Source organism: Sinohyriopsis cumingii, chromosome 15 (genome assembly GCF_028554795.1).
Source record: "Sinohyriopsis cumingii isolate HCF-2022 chromosome 15, ASM2855479v2, whole genome shotgun sequence".
NCBI classification, from domain to species: Eukaryota; Metazoa; Mollusca; class Bivalvia; order Unionida; family Unionidae; genus Sinohyriopsis; species Sinohyriopsis cumingii.
Window position 1 is genome coordinate 13,668,655 of NC_142975.1, and position 27,812 is coordinate 13,696,466.

General features: G+C 35.4%; 1 protein-coding gene across 7 annotated transcripts in view; it reads right to left on the reverse strand.

Moving 5' to 3' along the window:
- LOC149781286 (uncharacterized) overlaps positions 1–27,812 on the reverse strand; it is a 283,358-nt gene that overhangs the window by 90,577 nt on the left and 164,969 nt on the right. For all 7 annotated transcript variants that reach the window (XM_089935370.1, XM_089935369.1, XM_089935371.1 and 4 more), the window contains 3 exons: positions 25,451–25,550; positions 24,765–24,863; positions 13,272–13,352 (listed from right to left, as the gene is read on the reverse strand). In XM_089935370.1, the coding sequence (XP_089791496.1) occupies positions 13,272–13,352; positions 24,765–24,863; positions 25,451–25,550 (280 nt within the window). The remainder of the gene's footprint in view (positions 1–13,271; positions 13,353–24,764; positions 24,864–25,450; positions 25,551–27,812) is intronic.

Below are 27,812 nucleotides of genomic sequence, written 5' to 3' on the forward strand. Positions count from 1 at the left end.
TTCAATGGTCTACCTCCAGCCAGTAACATTCAAAGGTAAAAGCCAATCTTCACATGAACACTGTTTTAATTGGGGTTATTTCCCTTGGATAATAGATATCCTTTTGTGAATGTAGTTCAAAACTTTGTCAAACTTGTATGATCAAAATCTAAAATAATACAATATTCCTGGCAAATTAATTAATTATATATATATATATAGACACACACACAAAAGCATATTTTGCTACATGAATAAAACCACAAAGTGCAAATAAAACTGACCAAACAGCATCAAAATTTCATAGAAGGGCAATCAGAATAAAGAAAATTTCATATTCCTAACAACAATCACAATTATTCAGAGACTCCATATACTACTGTTTACAAACTGATCATAGCACAAGCAAAACATAAGTTGATTACATTTCTTTAACCATTATGGTTTTTCTGTATATCTGATTTGCATTGCATTTTTTTGTAAAATAATTTTCTATTCATTATGCTACGGAAAATTGTGCATAGCAAATGGTTTCTTCTGAGTGCGGGTTGTGTGTATGTGATTTGGATTTTTAACAGCTTTAAACAAATTCAGTCATATCGCTACGATGTCTGCAGTGTGACAGTTTTATAGTGATGCCTAGTACTGGGCATCATGCTGCAGACACGTAGCAGCATGTCCCACCCAGTCACATTATCCCGACACCAGGCCGACCAGTCCTAACACAAACATCTTAATGCTGAGACATAAATGTTTATGACATTTTATATATTAACTAGGATTTTATTCTGTAAACATTAGGAACCTACTGGAAGGTTATTTTCCATTAGGTGATATTTTTATTTTTCTTAGAAAATGATAATTGTGACTTGGGGTCAAGTAGAGGATTATATTTAAAAAAAATTATGGAAATTATTTATTTGTGCTTGCCCAGTTGTTCATTTGGGTTTGAATTTTATTTATTCCAATTATTTATTCACTAAAAATACAAAGACTTTAATTTAAAGTGAAATTTCAAATAAGCATACTTTCTTGGATTGTATTGTGATCCAACAAATGACTGTTGGCACATCACCACTACATGGCAACCACAGGTATACTTCCAGCATTTTAATTTAATTTGAATTTCCATCCTATCAATATGATGTCTGCAGTGTGGCAGTTTATAGTGATGTCTAGCACTGGGGCATCATGCTGCAGACATGTAGCATCATGTCCCACCCAGTCACATTATCCTGACACTAGTAGGCCAACCAGTCCCAACACAAACCTGGCAATGCTGAGCACCTAGTGAGGCAGCTGTTAGTAACATTTTGTACGTCTTAAAAATTAACTCTCAATATTAGGTATTTTGTTATGTTGCCATTATCTTTTGTAATCACAAAAACCTTCAAAATTACTTTTTGTATTTTGAAAGGCAAGTTTCATCATATGATCCAATAAAATGTTGTATATGGCATAGAAATGTACTGAAATGTATCTACCATATGTAATCTTTTACAACTTGGGTCCAACTGCAACCAGCAGAGATCAAAAGTCACATAATGCACCAGTAGATCTGGGTCTACACAGCTGCAATTGTATCTGACTTACAAGTGAATATCTACTTAACAACCAATCAACCAAGTTATGTTTCCTTCACCATAGAATGTAAAAAAAAAATGGCACTGTAGAAAATAAAAACATATCATTAACAAGCAGTTTTCTTAACAAATAAATGTACGAAACTCCATCCGACAAAAATAGTGTAGAAATTATGTAAACCTGACAAATACGGCATAGGATGTGCCCTAACAGTTATAGGTTACTGCATTTGTATGGGAAAATATGAACGAGTTTTCGGATGGATACTGCATGAACTTGTGAGTGCAGTATATCCTTCTGACAAAATGAGTTCATATTTTCCCATACAAATGCAGTAATCTTTTTATTATATGCTCATTTTTTTATTCTACCTAAGGTTTAATTATATAAACAAAATACACTACAAGAAACAACGTAAATGAATGAATGCCATATTCCAAACTAAATACACAAGCGCAGATCTGACATTACAAAATGACATCCTTATTGATGCGCACATAGCTCAGCCCAGATAAATTTGAACTTAGTCGTGCGGTCGACATAACTTTTGAAAGAAAATGGCGTGTCTAGTTAAAACTGAAATTTGCAGTCATATTGTGAATGAATGCGCATTGCAACGACTTTTCCATTTGATCTGGAGTGAATATATTTTGGTATTTTGTTTCGATTCAACGAAAGTTTGTGATTTTGGACTCGATTCATCTGTGCAAATTTTACATGAAATACATCAGACTGAAGTGGCGTGGGAGAAGCTTGTTTACATCTGCAAACGTGTTTCTGTTTCTGTCACTGAATGTTTGAAATCATAACGTGGGAAAAATATGAAGTCTTTCAGTTGCAATTTTCAAAAAGACGCTTTGGAATTTAATGTGCATTTTATTTTGAGTGCAGTAAGGAAGATGCAATTGCACTTATCGAAATTACAGCACACTTTCGAAATGTGTAATCCAGATTGAAAACCTATGACATGGCTCATGTAATTCGGATTTGCAGAATTAAGAAAAAACATTTTGAGGAAATTCAGGATGTAAAACTGTAAGTACAATTTATTTTGCCATTCTTATCACCAGATAAAGAAGACGGTATATACCTTGTCACTTGTATGTTATTTGTAAGGACATAATTGTCCATCTTTTATATAATGTAGCTAGCCTAAATCCGTACCATTGTACCAGCGCCGAATGTGCCAAAACAGCTGGTTTTTTTTGCAGTCCACGAAACATGTTTTAATTCATTCAGAAACAAATTTAAATAACCACAACGTAAAGAGCCTCGTACGCGAGTGTATATGATTTGTTTACAAATCAAAAGTGCTGGTGTCTGCGTCATTGTTTGTTTACAATAGAAAGTAGTTCCTTTATTCACGTGAATGCTATATGTGTATTGTCGCGCGCGTTCAGTATCGGGGAGTATTGAACAATTCCGACAATGTAAAGTTAATGGGGAAAAAAATGAGCATATAATAATTATAGGTTACTGCATTAGTATGGGAAAATATGAACGAGTTTTCGGATGGAATACTGCACGAACTTGTGGGTGCAGTATATCCTTCCGACAAAACAAGTTCATATTTTCCCATACAAATGCAGTAACCTTTTTATTATATGCTCATTTTTTTTGTTCTACCTAAGGTTTAATTATATAAACAAAATACACTACAAGAAACAACACAAATGAATGAATGCCGTATTCCAAACTAAATACACAAGCGCACATTTGTCATTACACAATGACATCATTATTAATGCGCACATAACTCCGCCCAGATAAATTTGAACTTAGTCGCGCACTCGACATAACTTTCGAAAGAAAATGATGTGTCTAGTTAAAATTTAAATTTTCAGTCATATTGTGAATGAATGCGCATTGCAACAACTGTTCCATTTGATCTGGAGTGAATATATTTTGGTATTTTGTTTCAATTCGACTGATTTTGGACTGGATTCATCTGTGCAAATTATACATGAAATATATCGGATTGAAGTGGCATGGGAGAAGCTTGTTTACGTCTACAAATGTGTTTCTGTTTCTGTCACTGAATATTTGAAATCATAATGTGGGGAAAATATTAAGTCTTTCAATTGCAATTATCAAAAAGACGCTATGGAATTTAATGCTTATTTCATTTTAAGTGCAGTAAGGAGGATGCAATTGCACTTATCAAAATTACAGCACAATTTCGAAATGTGTAATCCATATTGAAAACCGATGACATGGCTCATGTAATTCGGATTTGCAGAATTAAGAAAATACATTTTAAGGAAATTCAGGATGTAAAACTAAGTATATTTTATTTTGCCATTCTTATCACCAGCTAAAGAAAACAGTATATGCCTTGTCACTTGTATGTTATTTGTAAGGACCTAATCTTCTGTCATTTATATAATGTAGCTAGCCTAAATCCGTAACATTGTATCAACACAGAATGTGCCAAAAGAGCTGGGTTTTTTTGCAGTCCACGAAACATGTTTTAGTTCATTCAGAAACAAATTTAAACAACCACAACGTAAAGAGCCTCTTTCGCGAGTGTACATGATTTGTTTACAAATCAAAAGTACTGGCATCTGCATCCATTGTTTGTTTACAATAGAAAGTATTTTATTTATTCACGTGAATGCTATATGTGTATTGTCGTGCACATTCAGTATCGGTGAATACTGAATGATTCTGACAATGTAAAGTTAGCGGGAAAAAAATCAGCATATAATAATGTGTACTACAGATGCAGAAATCAAACCATGGTACTAGGCTAAAAATGTTGGCGAGAAAAGTTTAAAGTCTTTCCCTTTAGTGATCATCATAATGGGTTTCTGTTTACATTTAGTGCTCAATTGTCAATATTATTCAAGAACAGTTGTAAACAGGCACCATGTGTAGGCAGCATTTTGTTGTTACTTAACAATGTGACTGTCAGCAAATTGCCAAATATCCCTCTTGGCAAGTGCTCAACAAACAATGACCATGCAAAAGCCCTCTGTATGAGTATTGGAGAAAGTTGTGTTTTAATACTGTATTATACAAAAGCCAAACATATAAAGCAACAATAAATAATCCATACCAATTTTCTATTTATTTTCCTCTGGAAAATCCCATATTGTACACTGACATGATCAATATCAAACCATATCTGACTACTAAAAATCTGAACAGGACTCCTAATATGGAATTTGTACACAAGTAAATTGAAACTTCAGTAATTGGGATCTAATAACAGTACAGCTAAAATATATTCAAGATCTACTGTAAAACAACCTGAATGTCAAACGAAATATAATATCTAAATAAGGTAAATGATTTTTCAAAAAACATTTTATGATCAATTTCACATTTAAATGAATGTGATACACCAGTGTTTGATGGCTTAATTATTGACGTCAATGATACTTCAACAGTTCTAACTCCTTGATCAATCAGCCAGAGAATAATTACATGGGTAATAGCAAATTTATTTCTACTATGATGACAGGTTTATGATGTAGTTTTTACCTTGACCATAAAATTAGTTTCCCATTACTCTTGTAAACTGTGCTACGTAACACTCACCATCTTTAATATAAACACATAAAATCTACATATACCCCTTTCCACTGTGTTGGAGGTCATGTTGGTTTTTTTTGTGGGGGGTGGGGGTGGAATGTACTTAAAAGTAGTAATATGATGTTACGGTCACTTCTTCATAATGTAAGCTGGTGTAGAGAATAAAGTGGGCAATATAATCACTTTTCCAAAAAGAGGCTTACACTGCACTGTAAAATAGAATGATGGAAGATGAGAAACTTTTAAAACCTACTCCAAAATCATACCCCAACAATCAGGGTCGGCGCCAGACTATCTGGCGCCCTAGGCAAGGTAAGATTCTGGAACTCCTCCCCCCAGGAAAATATCAATTTAAAAATGTATATACTATTGAAAATAAGGTGTTACCCCCCTCAATCTGGTTTCAGCGGCAAACTGAAGATTTCGTATACGCGTGATTCCATGGAAAAACTCATAGCCTATAAAAACACGCAAACGTAATTACGTCCTGAAAGTTTCGTATACGCGCGATTTTCACTCATTTTGTTTGTTCCGGTCGGCCTGGTGTTTCAGTCAGACTGAATCTACCTGATTATTTGTCCCTGTATGAAATTAACCAGGATTTAAAAAAATGACCCTCTGTCTGCGTGGGTTCTTGTCTCAGATTCGGAATATGTGGGTATGTGAGAAAGCTTGCCAGTAGCTTCTCGAGGGTCGCTGTTTCTTTCTGGGGATTTCCCAGGTTCTTCCTCCACCAATAATACTGGTTGCCATGTATAGCCTATTGTGTGCTATAACTGGTGGCAGAAGATAAAGGGAAAACCCAGGAAAGAATCACCAACCCACAAAAAGCTACCGGCAAGCTTTCTCATGTACACACAATGGCCAAACCTGAGACCTGAACCCACACGGACAGGTGAGACGGCAATGATCTGTAATGGTGCTCAGCCACTTGGGGCCCCGAAATGAATTTGTAATCCGATTATAATATGTAACATGTCTAGTTGTATAAAATAGGCCTATGGTATCTTCTACCCAGAGCTTTGGTCAGTACACAACCCTACCTGTTAAGTAAATTATTTTCATTCTTGATTCTAGCGTATGTACCATCATATAACTTCACTTCTCAAAGGGCAACTTGCATTTTCTTCATTGTTCTTTTTTTTCTTCACTTTAATTTTATGTAGAATTTATTAGGTAAATAAGACATACTGATTTCATTCAAAGAACCAATAAAAAGAAGGGGAAAGAAATCCCCATAACCATGACCTATAGTTTTGACCATTAGCACACTGGAGGGAGTTTCTGCCCCTAACTATTTTCCTGCTACTATCAGGAGATCGCGGGCTTGAACCCCGGCCAAGTCATACCAAGGACTTACAAAAATGGTACTAACAGCTGCCTCGCTTGGCGCTCAGCATTAGGAGGTTAGGACTGGTCGGCCTGGTGTCAGGATAATGTGACTGGGTGGAACATGATGCCCCAGTGCTAGACTTCACTATAAACTGCCACACTGCAGACATCGTAGCGATAAGACTGAAATATTGTTAACCCTTTCAACACTGGACTGGTTTACTGGTCATGGGCAAGTAAGTTCCCAAACACAATGGACTGCTTTACCGGTCTGGGGCAGTGTTCGTCTCTAACGTTATAGTACCAGTCTATACAAATTTTGGGGTACTTCTAATAACTTCCTACTTGTAATGTAGATATTATATTTGGATTATCTCCCGAGTTTAGCTTGTATACAACTATAAATATTGAACAAAGTAGGCACTTTTAGCGACTCTTCCAAATGGTGAAATTTGTATCCAAAATGGCAGAGTTCGAAGAAAGAACAGATGAGAGTGAAGTGTCAGATTTAGAATTATCAGAGGATTTCGACCTAGTAAAGTTGGATGAAAATGAGACAAGGCGACTGGAGAGGCAATGGAATGCGCTTGTGGGTGATAACGATGAAGGGGACTTTGAAGGTTTTGAACCGGAGGAGGTGTGTGCTCCATCAAATTTTGTGCCAGGGATGTTGCTACTGGAATTATTCATGAGTACATATAGGGTCAACTGAACAAGTTTTGGGAACTTTCTAAGTTGTCTAAGAGGTAAGTAGATAATTGTATTTTACCTGTTTTGTTACCCATTTGCACCTGTATTTTAACAGTTGTAATAGATATGCACATTTTAGTCAATTAGTCATAAAATTTGATTTTTAACCTTGATTTTAACACCTAATCCAGCCAGATATCTTTAAAATTGGCAAAGTTATGCTATTTCAAAATCCACAAGTCATTTTGCTTTACAACTCCAAAGTTATTTCGTGTTGAGGACTCTATGCCCCCAAAGTTACTTAGTGATGAAAGGGTTAAGCTACGTTAAAAATCTAAATCACACACACACACTATTTGTAGGGCTTTTGAATTTGACTTTTTTAGGCACCTTTTGACTGACTTTTTGCAGACATTTTATTTATGGTCTATTCATCATGTTCACTAGAGAGAGACAGAGAAAAACTGAAAAAATAAAGAATATTAAAATTTCTCTTATTCAAGGGCAGATTTATTTCTTAAATGGAAAAAGAAAGTAGTCCCAGAGGTGTTACTCTGCAATGCGTCCACTTTTTCTCCAGCATATTTCAATATCTCATCATTAATTATGTATCCGAATTCTCAAAGTTTCCAAAAAAATTCTCATAGTAAAACTCGTCTTAAGCAACCTCAGCTATGAGCGAGCCTGTCATTACAACCAGTCATCATCCATGAATCGAATTTAGTATATAAATGCATGACACCAGTAACACCAGAACTTGATCAGTGACTGGTTTTCTGGCAAAATATGTATTTTAACACTGCTACGAACTGTTTTCCAAAAACAAATGAACACTGCTGATGTTTATTTAATCCAGTGTAACCTGGGCCACTTGCAAGCATCCAAAGACCAAGTGTAGATTGTTCTACAACAGTACTATGCATAATTGTATTGCAAAAACAGATAAATAATAAATACTACCAGCGTTTCCCTTTACCCTCATTTGCGCTTTAGAGGCCCCCCCATTTTTAATTTGACCGCCAGTTTTGATACCAAAGTTTGTTTTTTACAGTCTGATCCCCAATTCTGACACCAAGATTTTTTACTCTCAGTCTTGCACCCCTACGGGATGCAATGTACTACTGACCTTTGTTTAATCCTTTGAGACCAAGACTATGACAGTGTTTGTGCACACACACATACCCAATAGTTCCTAAAATCCAAAGGTGATACAGGGAGCCATTGCATGCTGCAGACTGAACCAGACTAAAAAACATGTCACTAACTGCCATTTAAGTACTTAAGTCTTGTAAATCCCCATTATCATCAATTGTTGCTTCTTTAAAAGGAGCTGTCACAGATGTATATGTACATAGTCAATTCAAATGTTTGTACTGTTTTATTTACCTTTTGTATATAAAAAAACACAAAACAAGAATAATGCCCTAATGATAATTCATCTGAAAGGGATTCATCATATCAGTCAAGTAAGTCATTTGTCTTTGGTGGCAATCCTCAATATCAGGGGTCTTTGCCCATGTCTATTGACTAATTATTTTTATCAGTATTATCACTGTTAAAGGTAGGCGCTTATTTTGTTGTGTTGTTGTTATTAAAACCCATGGCAAGTTTGTCATCTGTTCACTGTGGTGCAGGCCTATTATACCCTTTGTTTATTAACTCATTAACCCCTGGCGCCGCGTTTATATGGCAGAAGGTAGTAGCCTACTGCCAAGCTCTGTAGCATCAAGGTCATGTATGATACACTAAAGTGGGTGGTATTATAGAAAGGTAGACAGATGTAGCTCTACAATGAAACCAAATAATCTGAAAGTTCTTGTTGCACTACAAAATACAGAGGGAAAAAACAAATTTTTTGTTAACAAGTTAATGAGTGCATTTTGACGACATCACCAAATTTAAATATTCACTTGTGCATCGACATTGCACATAAATTACAAACTTAGCCATTTCTTGATTTGTTAAAAAATTCCAAAATCCTTGTTAACTCATTAACCCCTGGCACTGCATTTACATGGCAGGAGATAGTAGCATACTGCTGAGCTCTGTAGCGTCATGGTCAAGTAAAATACACTAAAGTGGGTGGTATTCTAGAAAGGTAGACGGATGTAGCTCTGCAACGATACCAAATAATTTGGACCTTTTAGTTGCGCTACAAAATGCTGAGGGAAAACCTTAACTTTTTGTACATGATTTTCTTTCACCCAAAATTGGCCAAAATTCGCCAGCAGTCCAAATCCGATTTTGTGTCTGGATGTTTTACTTCTTGCCCTCTGATCAAAGGCAGACCAGTCTGAACTGCACACAGATAGATGAACCTTTAGAAAAAGGAGGATAATATGGGCACTTGGAATTTGGAATAAAGATTGGTCTCAATACAAAAATGATAGGTCCGTTACGCAAAAAAAACCCCGAAAAAAAACAAAACCACATTGCCAATGAAAAATGATGTTTCTAACACAACTATGCATTAAGTTCATGGGAAATCACTTGGAAGTCGATGTTTTAGGATGTATTCAGAAATAGCCCACAAAATGTGTTTCTTACTCGTATTTCAGGCGAAGATGACAAAAACCTCCCGAGGTTAATGAGTTACAGTAATCTATGTCATCAGTGAATTAAGTGCTCTGGTTTTGCCTTTAATAAATGTATTTTGTTTCTGGATGGGTTAAATCTTTTGATTTCATTAATTGGTACCTATATATCTCATATTTACCTAAAGTCAAAGCTGCTAATTCATTTACCTTATGAGTAAGTGTTATCATAGCTAACTGAACAATTTTTATGCTTCATTTGAAGTGAGTCTGAAATGTGAAATTAATTTACTAAATGCATAAATAAATGACATTATTGATTTTTCAATTCATATGACCTACATATATAATGATCTTCAAACAGTGTTTCATGACAGATGAATATCTTTACTGCAATACAAAATTACATCAAGAGGAAATGACTGCAATACTTTGACAAGAACTGAGTAACGAATAAAATGCATGTACTTCAATTGTGGATATTTCATTCTTAAACCTACTGCATTTTGACCCTCAAAAATGGTAATCTACACAAACCTGTTATGAGACTACATGTTCCGAGTCACTTCTTGCAGGCAAACTAGGTGATCTCAAAAGAACTGTTTTACTGTGCTTATTTTACATTGCCCATGTTAGTGTTAGTCAATTTTTTCAATATTTAAGGTAGTTTGTTTTCATATGTATGAATATTATGGCCTATGTAATGTATAAAATATTAACTACCAAATATGCTCACTTGTAAGTCATGCAAAACTTAAAACAAGATCCAGATCTGCCATAGCATCATATGCCTGCAGATCTGAGTCTTATGTTTTGTTCTACCGATTACTCATTTTAAACAGCAGAGACCCATATCTACCTGCACATATTATGGAATCTTTACCCTACAATATTCTCAACATCACTGAAAATATCCAAATGATGCTATATGATCATATGACAAAAAAGACGCCAAAACAAGTGATCTTGAACTATACTGAACAAGAAGGTCAATATATGGTAAGTGAAAGCTTCAACTGATTGGAGTTGTAACGGAGTGACAATTTTGCCATTTGACCTAAGGTTATGAAATGCATTAGAGAACTCTCCAAGAGAATAATGATGAACTTGAAATAGTTTAAGCTGATTTAATTCTGTACATAATTATGTTTATAGTTTTACTGGGTTTATACTGAATAACTACAAAATTTGTCCCTCTTGTTACTCAAACGAAAGGATTTTTTTCCCCTCACCACTTGATTTTTTGGAATCAGTTGCACTCTTTTTTTCATACAATACAATTAATGTATTATGTCACAGCGGTTTCATTTTGTGTTGGGGTCTGGAGATATACCCCATCAACTTTGCTGATAGCACCTGCCTAAATTTCAGCAAATCAATAAACATTTTTCAAGTCCAAAAATATATATTTATTAAATCCTGTTTCTGTGGAAAACCACTGTGCTTGTAAAATCATTGAATGCAATGATGAGCCATTATTTTCAGAAGAACTGTGATGTCGAACCGGCTTACACTTTACCACTCCATAGACTCGGGACAGTGGGGCAAATGATTGAACATGACAAATCTTATAATTTCTCCTGAAAGAATTAATGTTATAAAAATCATGCTTGATTCAACATCCTAGCGTTATTTAAACTTGAACACAACAAATGACCTAAAGAAAAGGTTATCCAGCAGGAACAGAGGTTAGAAAAATAAAGATCTTAGAAAATCAGTGGTCAAACTCGATCCATTAATGGATCACTTCAAAGCACAATATAATATAAATTTAACTCGTACACAACTGATACCTATTCATACTTTATCATCTTTACATAGCAATAATTCCAAACACAAATGGTTGTTTACACAGATGCAATGATGGCAAGAGAGTAGGCATACTTCCGGTTCATCTTCCAATCAACAAATAAGCAAGTGCTTTCTACGATTTCAGGTTTTCGTAAATAGGTAATTAATAGACATCATAAAATAAAAACAGAGGTAGACAATGTCAGCTATATTTCCAGTTGCTTCCAATATTTTTTAAGAATCAGAAATTTAACATTCTTACTCCAAATTTCTTTATAAAATTCAGAAAACTGCATTGGAAATTCTACTGATATAATTTTGGTCAATACCTTTATCACGAATTCGGTCAACTTGTGTCTTTTCTTCGCAAAGTCAAACATGGTGTGAAGCTTGGGAGATTGGCATAGAAATTATCAGATCTTGGACCATAACATTTATGACATGAAAGTTACATTCCAAAAAGGGGAAGAATAATTTGAACGTTTATTGTTTATTTCATTGTGAGGATCTGTGCATAATTTCAGAGTTATATGGTTATGATTTCTCAGTGAACTGAACGTCAATGACCACTGTCAAACAAAACAATTAGTCATTATGACAGCATGTAATCATGACACGATAACAGCCAACATGATAAAAACTTGGGAGATGTCTTTAAGATAAAAAAGTTTTAAACTGATTTGACTAATAATCAATTAAACATATCAATACCGTTGAATCAAACAACCATTAAGTTCTGTTGACTATTTCAGGAGATACCGACAATTTTTTTAATACAAAATATGCAGATATGGATGTCATACTTCTCTTCAGACAATCCTGAACATACAGACTGTAAAAAAAATATTAGAAAAAAAAGCACGGGTGGGTGGGGAAGGTGAAGGAATAAATACAGGGCAAAGCTTTCTTTAAGAAAAAACAAATTGCAAGATTATTTTTCTAAAAACAAGGGGTGATGGATTTATTGCAGGCATGGGCTACTAACAGGAGACCTTTTTTCCAAGTCGGGGGATAGGCTTGATGTCAATGATTGACTAATCACAGTAAAATAATTTTTGCTAAAAAAGGGTGGTGGTGGTTTTATGGGGTGATTGTTAAGCATGAGCTAATTACAATAGAATTACTGTTAGTTCTAAATCTCTTTTGGTCTGCAATTCCCTGAAGACACAGGTTCATGCATCAATAAACAATTCTCAAACCACTAGCCAATCTTATGTCATAAATGGAGAACCACTGTAGCCACAGCTAGTGAAATCTGCCTCTTAAATTTATGATCACTCATAAAATCTGCATGAGCAATAGCCATATTGCCTTCATAGAGAATTCAAAAGCTAATTTCTCTCGGGAACATTATAAATGAATAAAAATGATTATCTAATGTAAATCCACCCCATGCTTTTTCTCCATACCCATACTTATGTAACATGTGGCAGTCATTTTGAGATAAAAAGCAAAACAATGTTTTGATGTTATTTTATGACCTGACAACACTTTAAGGTAATGTCTTGATAAGGCAGGTAAGCATAGTAAAATGCACTACCCAAGGACATACCAAAGTAACCAATATGACTGGTGGGAATTAAACATGCACCATTTTGGTTATGAATCCAATGCATTTAGCCACATCAATTACCCTCCAAATGAAAGAAATTAACTTTGATTAGCATGGATTAACATTTTGACAAAATTTGCTTAAATTTGCAAAAACTGAAATATAATCATCTGTAAATACCATATCATGCACCATAATATAACCGAGTGGAAAGACAAGTTCATAAATAAACACACATGCCAATATATTCAAAAATATTTTTTATTTCTTACCGTTTCTCTGTGAGGAAGTAGCTCTTTTCTGATCTTGAAAAAATTCTTCCCATACAGACGAAGTCCTTTGACAAAGCGCTTCTGTAAAAGCAAAAACAAAGAATTGTAAATATGTACCCCTAACATCAGACTAAAATCAAAAGTTCCGGACACGCCATTGTTCATAGATGCAATTGACTTTTTCCAATCACAGAGGAGGGACATTAACAATCATGGGCTGACTTGTCATCACCCCCAGTGTTACCCTGAAACACATTTAAAGCCAAATCTGACTTCCTTCCAATGGAAATAATCCTTTCTAAATGCTAAGGAGATTCAGCAGGGATAGTGCAGATTATTCTAAACAATCAAAAGTCCAGCTACAGAAGTTTCCTACAATCTACAAGCAATTTTCAGTGCATGAAAAATTATACATGTTGGCTAGTATTACTGTGGAAGAACCCTGAAAACCCCCAGTAAGAACTATCAACCCATGGGAAGCTACTGGTAAGCTTTCTTACAAACCCACATCGGCTGAGCCAGAGACTTGAGTCTACACAGACTGTGGTAACATGGCAGTGAATGATAAAGGCAAGTGTTATAGACCACTCAGCCACTTAAGCACCTCCTGCATCCAAAGCAGATGCTCTAACCACTTCAGGACCTCTGCTAGGCTTTGCCTTTGTCACCAAGTGTGAAAGAATTCTGAATGTGGTCCTGTGTATTACTGACTGATGAAGGTTGCAGGCAACAAAGTTTCATAAAGTAAATTTATAATTTGTCATTGATATAAGTGACTCAGGCCACTAATACCTGTTTTCACTATCTGCGACACTCGGTGGATCATGTTGATGAATGATAAATGAGACGTTATTTGAACATGATTACAGCTAACAGCAAGTCAGTTTTGAGAAGCAATTAAATGTGATAAGTAGGAAATAAGGAATGACCTGGAGATATATTACATTTTGGAACTGGTTGGCAAAAAGATTCAGTGTCATTTACATGTCCTAATATTTTATTTTATTGCAAACTGTGCGATACACCCTTGAGACTGCTAAGTGTTTTAGGGATTATCTACTTAGATAACACATTTTAGTGGTCTGAACTTAACCGAGTAACACAGAATGCTGCTACAAGGATGTCAGTTGTTGATTGTAAATGGCCATAGTTGCTTATATCAATGAAAAATTAAAACTTTACTTTATAAAACAAGTCTGTATCAAGCACAAAGAATATGGCTAATCTAGCTCTGAAAAACAAATATTTCTATCCAGCTGCAGCAGCTACAAAGTTACATGTTGCCCTTATTCTACTGCCGACAGAGAGGAGGGGTTCAGTCCCAAGAATTTGTCACATCAAAACAAACTTACAAAATTCTATGGGTAAATCTACTCTAAAAAAATTAATGAGAATTTCAATTAATGGGCCCAGTGTTGAGAATTTTTTTATTCAAGAAAGCATTTAAGATATGGACTGGGGAAAAAAATGAGGCAGATATTGATGAAGTGTCAATGACACTGTTGATGTTCATAAAGACTAAGCAGTATTATTAGTTATAAAAAAACATGCTTATTCATTCTATACATTGAACTTCACATGTATATAATGGTATTGTTATATTTATTAATAATTAATCTTGTGCTTTGAGATGTAATATAAACATGAAAAAAACGGTTTTTCTGTCATGTTTATACAGATTCAAAATAGGTCCAATATAATATGCATATATTAAAGTCCCTGCACCATGGCATAAAATGGCTCCTATGGAAGAAAAGTGGCTTCAATTTTTTAAAAATTTGGTGAATTTCACAGCACAAAGAAAAATATTCCCAAGGAAGGCCCTGTACTTAGGCCATGGAGCAGTCTGATGAGCATGCAATAATTACCACCATAGCTGCAAAAATAATTGAGAACTGATGAATTTGTGATTTTTTTCTGCATGCAGCGTGAATCCTTGAATCACTGAAAAAGTCATGAAATTCATGCCAAAAACGTGACGGTTGGCAGTTATGATTACCACTCCTGTTAAAAAAAAGCTATATTAACTAAGTTTTTCTTTGTTATGACGACTCAGTAACTGTCAAGTAATAATGGTACCCAGCTGCAAATGTAGTTCTTGGACTTGGTGCTATCACCAGAATTCAATTTCTGGACATGAATGGCATGTATCAGCCTGATGTATTATATATAACAAGCGTTGTTAATGCACAATTCTTGTGCATTTTTACACGACTTTAAAACTGGTTCGTGGTGACACAAAATGCCATGAAAACTGGTACCATTGTGAATTCATGGTATACAAACTTAAGAGGATTCAGATAATAAAATAAACTTTGTTATCCAACAATTACACGAATACACTGTCACTACTACATGCCCGATTTGAGTGATCACTGTGGGATATTAATAAAAGTCTAGAATTATTTCTGGTATATAGTATACTTATGACCAAATTTTGAAACACGCGAGTCCAGTGCCATAAAATTAACGTCCTGGAGGAGAGTATATTCATAGTCTCATGTCGGATATTAAATTTAAAAAATGCAGTAAAGACTTGTAATATCTGCAGTCTAGCTGATCATCCAATTAAATAATAGTTTACATCCTGGTTTGTATTCCAAGGTAAAACTGACAGGTCATTCTTGTCAGTCCATAACAGAATTCACTGGTCAATTTTTACCAATGATAAACAAATGCATAAGTGTCAGCCAAAGGAAATTCAAATCAGCTGCAGCTTGGCAATTTGCACAATCTTGCAGTTCAATGGATTATAAGGAAAGTTAATATCCAATAAAGCTATCAGTTTTTAACTGGGTTTCTGATGCTAAAATCCAAACCCTGACAAAACCAGGGTCTAAGATCTCCACTGTCCAACGTGAAGATCTGACAGCAACCAATTAGGGGTTATGTTCTACTAACCTACATATTATTACCATAATCGCTGATTTTATCAGCCAATCAGATGAAGTCTTATACCTTTGCGTTCAGGAGTATGGGCTGAAGAGCATCACAGTATCCCAAATGATCTGATTTACTTTGAAATTTCCGAAAGCTGCATTTCCACTGGCTAATTCAAAGTTTACCAGAACATGACCTCTAAAAGGTCGCTGTCAGATCTTTATTTAGGACAGTGGAGATCCAATTTTTAATCAGACTCAATCTGAGCAACATACAGTACATCTTGCTTCTAAATCTAGGCCTAACGCACCAGACTGGTTCTCTTCAGTGAGATTCTGGACCAAGTACAAGTCTGAATTATAAGTTCTGCTGATGAAATGTAGTCCTTACCTCAATGCTGTATGCTTGGCATTTCAATTTCTATTATAGCTATTGCTGAAAACTGGGTGTAATGCTGTGATACAGCAAATTATTGTACAAGGAGGTTTGCTAAATATGCAAACATTAAAGTGAGCTTTGGTTCATTTTGACAAGTAGTATTTTTTTCAAGCTCCACATACTGGATTATGTAGCAATAAAGCCCAACCCACTGAATTATGTAACATATTTTAGTGCATGAAAGAGCTGAAGGATCAACAATTTATGTTTTGTTCTATGAAGATGGAAGAAGAGCACATGTTAAAGTTATGCTCCTGATTACCGCTGTGCACACTAATAAAGCCTGCAAGTACTCACCATGCTATACTAAAATCTTAATCAAAACCAAGTAATCTGTCAAATGCTAAATTCTAAATTCCTGGTTGCCATGGAAACTAAATTATCAGTTGCCTCACTGCTCATAAAATGGTTCTCATAAAAGCAAATTTGTGATCAAAAGAACCTCTGAAAGCCATAAAATAATAGGAGTCTACCCTGACGATATCAATAACTGATTAATAAAGTCCCACAAATAGGCTGCCAACTGTGATTTGGGTGTACTAGAGGACCACCTTACTGTTATTAAACCTTCCTCTACAGGACAAAAAATATGTCAAGTGTAAAGATAAACAATGCACAGGTCCGAAATAAATTTTCACATTATATGTAGGGTATATAACAAGTAAAATGAAATCAACTTCACTCTTTTTTGCAAAGGTTTTCTTCTGAAATTAATTCACCAAGAAAGAATGAAATGATTGGCAGTCTTGTCATCCAAGAGTCATGGGTTCAATGCCAAGCAGGGTTGGCTTCCTCAGCATGTCATTGGAAAAGGCATTTAGCTTCCATTTCTTTGGCATGAACTAACTGGCCAGTGATATTTAAAGTGCCTTTTATAAAGTAATTAGTTAGTCAAAAATCATGAACATACAAAAATCATGAACATACAAACATTATGAACATACAAAAATCATGAACATACAAACATTATGAACATACAAAAATTAGCAAGGTTTAACAGACCATTCTGGTGGCCTAGTGGTTTGAGCATCCACCTTGGATGCAGAAGGTCATGGGTATGAACCCCAGCCGAGTCATACCAAAGACTTATAAAAATGGTACTTAACAGCTGCCTCATTTGGCACCCAGCATTAAGAGGCTAGCGTTAGGACTGGTCAGCCTGGTGTAAGGATAATGTGATCGGGTGTAAGGATAATGTGATCGGGTGGGGCATCATGCTACATATCTGTGGCATGATGCCCCAGTGTAACACGTCACTATAAACTACCACACTGCAGACATCGTAACAATACAAGATTTTTTGTTAAGCTACATTAAAAATAAAAATCACATACACTCGAACACAAAGTTCAGTGGTTTGCCAGAACACTTAACACATTAACCCCTGAAGGTTTTTGTAATTTTTGCCTAAAAATCGAGTAGGTGACACATTTTGAAAGCTATTTCTGAACAGACTCGAAAACACCAAATCCCCGGTCATCATTCAATAAAATACTGCCTAGTAGTGTTAGAAACATCAATTTTCATTGGCTATTTGACTCGTGCATGAGCAGAATGGTAAAAGCTGGACCTTTTTTTTTTTTTTTTTGCTAAACGGAGCCATTATTTTTGTATGGAGACCACTCTTTATTCCAAATGCCCATCTTATCCTACTTTTTGCAAAGGCTCATCTGTCTGTTTGCAGTTCATACCGGTTTGCCTTAGATCTGAGACCAAAAAGTCTAAAATCCAAACACAAAATCTGATTCCGACCACGGGCAAATTTTGGTTTAAAAAAAGTCGGGTCCAAAAAATGAGGTTTTTGTATCTGTATTTTGTAGTGCAACTAGATATTCCAGATTATTTGGTATCAATGTAGAGCTACATCTGTGTACCTTTCTATAATACCACCCACTTTAGTGTATCATGCTTGACCATGATGCTACAGAGCTCGGCAGTAGGCTACTACCTCCTGCACTGTAAAGTCGTCGCTAGAGATTAATGTGTTAAGACATACAATAATTACAAAGATCTGCACCCCCCCCCCCATTTCAAAATTTTCCTGTGTCAATTGGCAAACCTTCCAACATTGAATCTCACCCTCCCAGTAAATAAAACTTGGATTGGCCATACCACACCTGTTCTGAAATAGATTGAAGGGTAGTGTAGCAGTGTTCATGTTAGGCAGATAAAAGATCATTATGGTTGATTTAAGATCTAACTAAGCACATCCCAAGCTTACTGAATAGAGTGCATTTATTGTGAAAAGAGCTATAACAATCAAATTCATTGGAGGATATAAAACGTTTGTCTGATTTTCATCAGCATGGCACCAATCAGAGTACAGTATCCTTGAGCACTGTCAGAAAATGACAAGGATAAAAATCTCAGCCAAGACAGTGCTGCCTTTAATTCCTAAGTATGTGTAGTGTACAGGGAGATAAAAGTGTACAGGGAGAAAAAAAGTGTTGACTCAAATGTCTTTAACAAATTCAAGATGAGAATGTTTACTCTGGCTTGTGACAGGCATGGCTGATATTGAACATAGGCACTTGGGTTGTTGATTTATTAATTTCTGCAATAAATATTCACTTTCCCAACATTACAGATTTGGATTAGATGTTCCAGAGTAGAACAATATACCAGTCTGCTGCCTTTTCCTCATTAAATAAACAGTTTTCTGAACACTGATTTGTTGGAGGTTGGGATGCCTGTGATAATGATACATGTTTGAATTTCTAAAAGAATATACAGATTACGGGCATCTGCAATCTCCAAATTACCCCAATTTTTAAACCAAGTATTGGGAGCACCTTTTTGCCCAGTTCTATAATGAAAACTGGTGTAGTTTAGTGATACATGCTGTTTAATATTTCGACTCTGACTGAAGAACTCTCATCAGGTGGAGGGTACACTCGATTCTACAAACACAGTGGAGTGGACATAATGAATCTATAGATTTCATTTGTAGGTCTAGAAAGCTGTAACTCCAATTGTCATAAATCAAAGTCTAATACCCAACAAAACTTTAACTCCAGTGTGACTTCACCTGTAACACCTGGATATTACAGTGTTGTGGACTATAAATATCAGACATGTAATAAAGTACAAGATGAAAATGGTCAATACATTTACAATCATATCAATATTAACAAGATTTTTATGTTGGGTGAACAATTTTAGGTCCATAAATATTTTTCTATTAGGAAAAGGTATTTATAATGAAGAGGTGTTCCAGCTATACAAGATTTTCAGGAGATCAAAGCCGGGATTTTTGGTAGTCCATATTTTGTACTGGCGAGCCATTTTATAATAGACCAGTATAACAATGTTTATTCTTGTCTTCAAAATGTCATAATGATTTAGAGTTATTCAGGAATATCTTTGCTTTTCCATTAAATTGCAGTGACATTTAAGTACTTGCTAGTTTGTAAATTGCGAGTTACATGTAATAACTTGCCAGTTTAACAAAGCAAACAGTCTTCAATAAATTATCAGCTATATTCAAACCTGCTTTAAAGGTAATCTAATTATGAATCACCTGCCACAACATGCTGCCTTTTCAAGGTCCCTGAAACCAAGCTATTGCATAAATTATGTCAAATTAGCCAACCACCTGTCTCAAGAGGTCACTTTATTTATTAAAGGTGGCTGCTGAAAGACATATTTGACTGTACTTGATAGCTTAACTAAGCAATTTTCTGCTTCAATGATGTATTACTCTGTAATGTTCATCACTTTTCTTTTTGCCTGTTATACCAAATAAGATGGGAGCTTTCACAAAAAATCTGCCAATATTCGGGACCAGTGATTGATCTTGCTGGCCCACAGCTTCCCACACACAAATTATACCTCTCCATGACTTGTACAGAAACAAGACATGATCTCTCTCCACATATTGTAATTTAATTTTGTTTAATGTCACAGTGCTATTGATTTGTCAATAAAGCCAACATATGCGTAATTACATTCATGAAAACCTTCCAATAAAACTTATCATTTGCCATAGAGCTCTCTACAACAGCAAAGTCTACAACTGATCAATTTCTCCACTCTAGGAGCTTTGCGTTGCGAGCTTATCGCCACATATTGATTTTACCAGCTGCTGCCATTTATTAACACTCTTAACACTATTTACAGGAAGCTGGGTAAAACAAAACTCGTTGACAATGTAAAACCAAATAACGATATACTTCCTGTATTGCAGCAACTTAAATAGTACCAAGACCAATTAAGAAATGCTTAATCTAAGTAATGGGAAAGTCATGTTTTCCATACAGCTGATGAATGGCAGATAATTAATGGCAGTATCTTAGTTCGAACAAAATACCACAAAATCTAGATACCCGATAATGATTCAGGTAAAAGCAGCTGAGTCGGACACCACCCGAGTATTTTATACGCTCAGAAATGGGTAAGATATATTTATATATATCGATATACATGTACACACATGCAAACTAATATGCTCTTTAGGTGACACTTTTAGAAAAAGTCTTAGGGTATAATGGAACAATTAAAATGTGTCAAAGGTAAATGAAGTTGTAGTGACAACATGAATTAAGATGTTATGAATCTAAGATGCAGTGGGCACATAGACAAGGTGCGGCAGAATCTTAGGCAATGACGAAAGTGGGGGGGGGGGGGGGGCCAAGGAGCAAACATGAAGCTGTACAGGCGACATAGGCCCTGACAGGAAGCTGTAATGGAACCACAACTGCCCTATGCACTGGGGGAAATAAAAGACCTTCTTCCATCTAGTGCTGAGGGAAAGAAAACTTTGCAAAAAGATCCTTTAAACTGTCTGATGCCAAAAGTATCTAATTACTATTCTGATAATTTAGAAGAAAAAAAACATAAAACTATGAAATATTGCCATTCTTTCTTCTGCATTGTAATTCTTAGCTGACTGGTTGCAATTCCTTTTGTTAGACTGCTCTCTGCCAAAACGTCAGCAAAACAACTGATTGATTAAACAGAGCAACCACTCAACTTACATAAATAATATTGTTGAAATGTAAGAGTTTAATCTGATAAAACAAAGCATTTGGTAATATATCACAATTTTCCTTGGAAAAAAGACTCAACCTAAAATTTTAGTTCACAAAGGATGATTATTTTTAATCTGCAGATAAATTTCAAAGAAAATGTTGTAAAGGTTGGACCACAATTATAAAATGAATATATATAGGTTCTCTCACAACTTGAAATCTCCAAGAACAGAAATATAGTTTATAACCTTGAGATTGATGCCACAATTTCACTTGCAAACAGGACCTGCGCAAAAGTAACTATAAAAATCAAACTCTTTTCTTCTTCTGTTCCAAATCTCTGCTTAATTATAGGCCAACAAAGAAGGAATGACAGTACACCATAAAACACAAAAGCATTCATATTTGAGAATGCTCAAATACATCCTGTATATACAGGCATCAAAGATTGAGCAAGAAACATTTGTTATCTCTATCAGATATGTGACAACCAAATGATCAAAGGTTTACTAGTTTAATCTAACAGCTGCTGCTGTTGTTGTTGTTGTTGTGATTGGGTTTAATGCCATTTTTCAGCACAACAGCTGCATTAACTTCTATGTTTTGCTTATCAATTTATGCTTATTTCTTTGGTGGGCTAAAATTGTAAGTGCGGATACGGAGACCTAAGATTAAGAATAGGGCTGTAATGAACAGTGGTTTTAGCTATTTGGCTGAATACAAATACAATTAGTGACTGAAGGATCCAGATAAAATAATTTTTCTGCCAGTCAAATGACATTTTTATTAATTATAAAGTACCTAACAACGAAGAAGTGAAGGTTCAAAGTAACTAAGGCTATTACCAAAGTATAAAAGTGCTACAGTGAGAACGTGTTCATAATGTGTTGTACGTTAACTAATGAACAGCAAGATTCGAATTTTCAAAAGCAATCCAACAGCTGCTGCTGCATGAAGAATACATTAGCCGTTTTAAAAAAAAAAAGAAAAAAAGAAAAACAACAGTTGCACAATTTTGTCTGCCAGTTGACAACATCTGTTGCCTGACAGGGTGTTGCTGGCAGCACTGAATAGACGGTCACTTGGGGTGCTTGTAGGAGGTGCTGCTAGATAATGTTAGGCACAAGAACGGAGTAAAGCAAACCTGTCAGCATTGGTCTGCCACCATGACGGTGCATCATCATCTCTTGGGATACAAAGCTCATTCAGAAATTTGTTCAACTGGTTGTCAATATGAATCGAGGTACTCTTTTCTGATTGCAATTATTCTACTGTTCAAAAAGGTTGACCTAATTGTACTATTCATATTTGGCTACATCATACTATTCAGCCAAATACGAATACCTCATTTAATAAACTATTTGGGACCGAAGCAAATACGAAGTGAATATTTGGTACAGGCCTGTGATTTGGTTTTTTAACGTAGCTTTAACAATTTTTCAGTCATTTCGCTAAGATATCTGACACCAGGATGACCAGTCCTAACACTAACCTCTTAATGCTGAATGCCAAGCAAGGCAGTTGTTAGTAACATTATCATAAGTCTGTGGTATAACAAAGCCGGGGATCAAACCCACAACCTCCTGCATCCGAGGCAGACCCTCTTACCACTAGGCTACCAGAGCGGTTTTTGGTACAGGCCTAGTTAAGACCATACTTTACTCACCTCACCACCTTGGATGCACACACAATGACCAACTGTATCTCTGGTATTTTATCATGTGCCTGTTTTCAACTCTGTATGCAAACAGTAATGCACATCAGAATCATACACAATGGACCTTAGCAAAATTCAGTCTATTACAAGACCAAGTTTACTGTATATAGTGGAATGAGGGTCCTAATTTGTTGGTATCTAGAATCTTTTATAAAAAAACATTTTATACAAATTTGCAAACTAGTACTAATCGGAATACATAAAATTGTAAGGCTCAATGATTCTGATGCAAAGAGTACCTGAGAATGAAACCAAGGCAGTGAAGCATGTGTTATGACTCTATGGTCATAGACTAAGTAACAGAAAGAAGCTAAACCACCAAGTTTTGTAACAGTTAATAATTTAATTATCAATAATATAAATGAAAATGTGATGAGCTTAAAGTATTATGAAATCAATCCAAAATAATCCTGAAAGAGTTATATTAAAGTCCAAAAAATGATAAGATCTGTATAAACTTCACAAGCAGAAATGTACTGGATGACCAAGAACTATGATGTCAAAATGGCATTCAGAACTCCTATGAATAACTTACAAATAGTTCCAGAATAATACTTCCAAAATAATATTTGAGTCCAAATTATGAGCACTTTCTATGGGAAAGGCATACAAACAATCCCAATCTTAAGAGTCCCCAGATTAAGAGAGGTAAAGGTGAGTGGATGAGGTCTTGACCAGAAGAACTTATTATAAGGGACACAATATGGTTGATTATATCCTGCCCTTGAGAGGGCACTGTTTGCATCTGAACTGGAGGCAACACTCACTCTCAGTTGTTTTTCTTCCCTTAGGAAGGACATAGAATTAATCCCTCACCAGCACTGACAGCATCGTAAAAAAAGCATCAGAGATCCTTGGTCCTCATTGGAGTCAAAACATTGAGATCACAAAATATTTCTGACTCTGGCAGTAGTCTGAGAGTGAAAACATTAACATGACCATCCATTCAGGACAAGTGCAAGATCTAGATTTATTATAATCCTCTGTTGTGGCTACATGAGGTGTCCAAGTAGTACCATCTTCACTTTAGGACCACTGTGACCAATGGATGAATTGTGTGTGTAAAGTTTCAAGGCAATCATCCAAGTAATGTAGGAGGAGTCATAATAACAAACTTTAACTAATGGACAGGTAGATAACAATGGACAATAGATAACAATGGACAGACAGATAACAATGGACAGGAGACCATCCATTAGGCTCTTCTATTCTATGACCAGTTAAGCTAAAAATAAGTTTAAAAAGCTTGTGTTACTCTTAAACATATTGTATCTATGAAGTTTCTCACTGTTTTTTTAAAAACAATTATGTGTATAGCAAGTGTCTTTATATCCTATAGAAAGTTTCCAGTTGTTGCACTGCAAACTCACATAAATTACTGGCACAAGCAGGCTAAACTAACTAAAGAATGTTTCGTTGAATTTGAATGACTCTGAAGATTATGCTACAGAGGTATTCAAAACATCAAATGTGCAAATATAAACTTACCGCATCTTCATCAGTCCATTTCTTGTCCATGGTCCTTAAGGCTGGTGATTTCACAAGGGCCTGGAGTGCTCGTCCAGTGTCATAATCAAAAGTATGCAGCTGAAATGTAATTTAAATATGCAACTTTGCAACCATTATCTATTTATAGTCTTAACCAGTATGGGAATAATCCACATTAAAAAAAGAAAATACTGTATATAATCACTTATAAGACTAGACCAACTGCAAACTGCACAGACCTAGATCTGCCATCACATAACGCATGGGCAAATCTGTCTGTAAAAAAACAAAAAAAAAACAGGAGTAATCAGTAGAACAAACAACATAGACCTGATCTGCAGTTGCATTATGTTATGGCAGATCAGGATCTTTCTTTTTGCAGTTTGCTAGACTTGTGAGTATATATGATAAAAGTAATGACTGCCTCCATTTCAGTTTTGTTTTCCAAGCACTAAAGTAGCTGGCTTTTATTAACTGCAACTGTTGTCACAATTTTCCTCCCTTCATTTCTTACTGATTTAACTAATTCATTCAGCTTGCAACTTTTTTATTAAATGAATTTTCCAACAATGCAGTTCATAAGCTTAAGCCTTCACATATTATTCTGTAGTCACTAACCACCCATCCATTCATTATTCCTTTCATGTGCTCATTCAATTACTCTGTGATGCAAATAGGAAGCCTACCATGCTCATTGCCTTGATGGTGGTCTCGTCCATTGAGGCTGCCTGACAGCCGTCCTCTGTCGACCCACCATCACACATCCCTGCAAATGCTGCAACACTCCTGTTGAATAGAAGTAAACTTTATAGAAAAATGCATAAAACAGAAATTAACTGCACTAAACCTAAAGTATAAGATAATGCTTAAATGTTGATGCTATATGTATTGCAGACAGGTAGGTCACGCAAGCCTGACCTATACATTTTTTCAATTTTTTCCAATTTCTATAAGTTGAGCATGTAACAATGCTTTAATTTATCCTAAGCATAATTTCTAAAACTTGAAAGCAGAAGATTTTCAAGGGATAAATAAAGAAATTACATTTTGTTTTAAACAAGAGTTATCCAAGGAGAAAAAGCACAATGTGAATTGTTCTTACAAGCAACGGTTACAGGCGCAACTAGTCAAGATAATTCTTTTATATACTTATATACTTAAAGCCAACACAGAGAAAAAGAATTTTTTTGTGCTGATTGTGGTGTTAGTTATAATGGCACTTTTAATAAATTAGCTGTTATCATGCAGAGGAAATGGAAGCAAAATGACTTTCCCAATGATACAGCATGGTAGCAAAATGACTTTCCCAATGATATAGCATGCAGGCAAAATGACTTTCCCAATGATACACCATGGAGGCAAAATGACTTTCCCAATGATACACCATGGAGGCAAAATGACTTTCCCAATGATATAGCATGGAGGCAAAATGACTTTCCCAATGATGCACCATGGAGGCAAAATGACTTTCCCAATGATGCACCATGGAGGCAAAATGACTTTCCCAATGATACAGCATGGTAGCAAAATGACTTTCCCAATGATACAGCATGGAGGCAAAATGACTTTCCCAATGATACAGCATGGTAGCAAAATGACTTTCCCAATGATACAGCATGGTTGCAAAATGACTTTCCCAATGATACAGCATGGTAGCAAAATGACTTTCCCAATGATACACCATGGAGGCAAAATGACTTTCCCAATGATACACCATGGAAGCAAAATGACTTTCCCAATGATACACCATGGAGGCAAAATGACTTTCCCAATGATACACCATGGAGGCAAAATGACTTTCCCAATGATACAGCATGGTAGCAAAATGACTTTCCCAATGATACACCATGGAGGCAAAATGACTTTCCCAATGATACACCATGGAAGCAAAATGACTTTCCCAATGATACACCATGGAGGCAAAATGGCTTTCCCAATGATACACCATGGAAGCAAAATGACTTTCCCAATGATACACCATGGAGGCAAAATGACTTTCCCAATGATGCACCATGGAGGCAAAATGACTTTCCCAAGGATACACCATGGAAGCAAAATTATCTCTGCTTTTCAAATCTTCATAAAACAATGTTCAAAATCTTATAAAGTAAAGCATCTATGCCTAATTAACACAAAAATGAACTCAGGAACTGAATAATTTCCCAAAACACAACCATATCCCTGCTTATTTCATTTCTGACCCCTCAGACCACCTCACAAAAGGACAATCAGAGGGGCCTGAAGTTCAACCTTCCATGGAATATTCAGGACTTGTTCCTAACATTTAATAGGTACTATATTTCCATCCAGGTTGAATAAAAGCCCAAATACATGTATATACATATACTAAATTAATGGATTTAATAGGGAGAGCTTCTATTCAGGCTTCTGCTCTCGTAAAACAACTTCACACAGTATATAACAACTATTTTAGTTTTCTTAAATAATCTGCCTCTTCTCATAAACGTCTTCTTTACAAAACCAGTGTTTCCATATTTGCATCAGAGACCCCCAAATTTTTATTTGACCCACAGCTGTGATACAAATGTTTTCTTTTACTCAGTCTGATCCCCAAGGGATTTTTACTTCTCAATCTTGCACCCTTAAAGGATACAAAGACAAACTAATCAATAGTTTACTTTATGCTAAATGGAACATCTCTACAAGTTACACTGTCAAGTCACCATTTAAACAACAATTCTCTTGTTCACAATAATGGTCTGCAGTAACAAACAAAAAAAACAAACAACAGTCATGCCCATTAAATTGTTTTTACTGAAATGAACTTTAAAATGTTAAGCATCTAAGTGATTTTGGCAATTGCAAATGCCATTACTCGTTTAGCTTGCCTGGTGGAGACAATTTATTTCATTTATTCCAATGATGTATAGCACTATACCCATTTATTGAGTGCACTAGGCCATACCATTTTCTTTGTTGTTGCTAGGTGAAACCTCCATATCATTATTATCAAACTCAGCTCACACTAATCCATTTGTACACTTTACCATAATGTTATGCAAATTTCTACTGAATAATTGTATCTGA